Raw genomic sequence first — 1,783 nt, forward strand, 5'->3', positions numbered from 1 at the left:
CCCATGGTGACCAGTGTCCTGTCGCAGCACCAGTGTCCCATGGTGGCTGGTCGCAGTGGTCACTGTCCCATCATGGTGACCACTGTCCCATCATGGTGACCAGTGTCCCATCATGGTGACCAGTGTCCCATGGTGGTGGCCAGTGTCTGGGCAGGATGGCCAGTGTCCTGTCCCGGTGTCCTGTCCCAGTGTCCTGTCCCAGTGTCCCATCCATGTCCCATTCTGGTCCTGTTCCAGTTCCTGTCCCCATCCTGACCCCCTGTGACCCCATGTCCCTGTTGTGTCCCCATCCCCGTGTCCCTGTCCCCATCCCCGTGTCCCTGTCCCCGACACCCCTGTCCCTGTCCCCATCCCTGTCCCCATCCCCATCCCTGTCCCTGTCCCCATGTCCCTGTCCCTGTATCCCCATCCCTGTCCCCATCCCTGACCCCCCTTGTCCCCGTATGCCTGTCCCCGTGTCCCTGTCCCCATCCTTGTATTCTTGTGTCCCTGTCCTGTCCCCACCCCTGTCCCTATCCTGACCCTGTCCCCATGTCCCTGTCCCAATCCCTGTGTCTGTGTGTCCCTGTGTCCCCACATCCCTGTCCCCATATCCTTGTCCCCATCCCTGTGTCCCTGTCCCCCTGCGTGTCTTTGTCCCTGTGTCCTGGTGTCCCTGACCCCAGTGTCCCTGTGTCCTGGTGTCCCTGACCCCAGTGTCCCTATAGCTCAGTGTCTCTGTATCCCTGTGTCCCCATATCCCAATGTCTGTGTATCCTGCTGTCCCTGTGTCCCCCTGTCCGTGCTGTCCCTGTGTCCGTGCTGTCCCTGTGTCCGTGCTGTCCCCCTGTCCCTGACCCGCTGTCCCCATGTCCCATGTTCCCGTGTCCCCCTGTCCCTGTCCCCATGTCCCCATGTCCGTGACGTGCTGTCCCCATGTCCCATGTCCCCATGTCCCCATGTCCCCTCTGTCCCTGTGTCCCCGTGTCCCTGACCCGCTGTCCCCGCAGGGCTCTGAAGGCCGTGAGGCTGCTCCGCTCCCGCCCCCCTGATCCGCTCCCGCCCCGCTGATGCCCGAGGGAGCCGAGCCATGAAGGGGTGAGTGGGACCCCAAAACCTGCTCTGGGACCCCAAAAACCTGCTCTGGGAACCCCAGAACTCACCTGGGACCCCAAAACCCACCTGGGACCCCAAAATCTGCTCTGGGAACCCCAAAACCCACCTGGAACCCCAAAACCTGCTCTGGGACCCCAAAACTTGCTTTGGGCTCCCCAAAACCTGCTCTGGGACCTCAAAACCTGCTCTGGGAACCCCAGAACCCACCTGGGACCCCAAAACCTTCTCTGGGACCCCAAAACTTGCTTAGGGCTCCCCAAAACCTGATCTGGGACCCCCACAACTCACTGGGACCCCAAAACCTGCTCTGGGACCCCAAAACCCACCTGGGCTCCCCAAACTCTCACCTGAGACCTCAAAATCTGCTCTGGGATCCCAGCGTCTCCTCTGGGACCCCAAAACCCACCTGAGACCCCCAAAATCTGCTCTGGGAACCCCTCAAGATGACGGGACCCCCCCCAAAATGTCCCCAGGACCCCCCAAATCTGACCCAGGACCCCAAAACTCCCCCAGGCACCCCAAAACTGGCCCAAGACCCCCCCAAACCTGATCTGTAACCCCCAAATTGCCCCAAGATCTCCAAAACTGCCCCATGGGTGGGACCCACGAGGGGTGGGGGATTTGGGGGTGTCCCAGATTTGGGGTTTGGGGGTTTTGGGGGGCTCAGGTACCCACCCCTCCCAGTTTT

The 1,783-nt window shown here is 61.7% G+C and overlaps 1 protein-coding gene across 1 annotated transcript in view; it reads left to right on the top strand.

Annotated features, from left to right (window-relative positions):
* The window catches only part of ARHGAP30 (Rho GTPase activating protein 30), a 14,909-nt gene extending 13,257 nt beyond the window's left edge, over positions 1-1,652 (top strand). The window contains exon 7 of the mRNA XM_031065459.1: positions 1,569-1,652. Coding sequence (XP_030921319.1) covers positions 1,569-1,652 — 84 coding nt within the window. The remainder of the gene's footprint in view (positions 1-1,568) is intronic.
* The last annotated feature ends 131 nt before the right edge of the window (positions 1,653-1,783 follow it).

The sequence above is a fragment of the Geospiza fortis genome, unplaced genomic scaffold, assembly GCF_000277835.1.
Source record: "Geospiza fortis unplaced genomic scaffold, GeoFor_1.0 scaffold36, whole genome shotgun sequence".
Classification (NCBI taxonomy): domain Eukaryota; kingdom Metazoa; phylum Chordata; class Aves; order Passeriformes; family Thraupidae; genus Geospiza; species Geospiza fortis.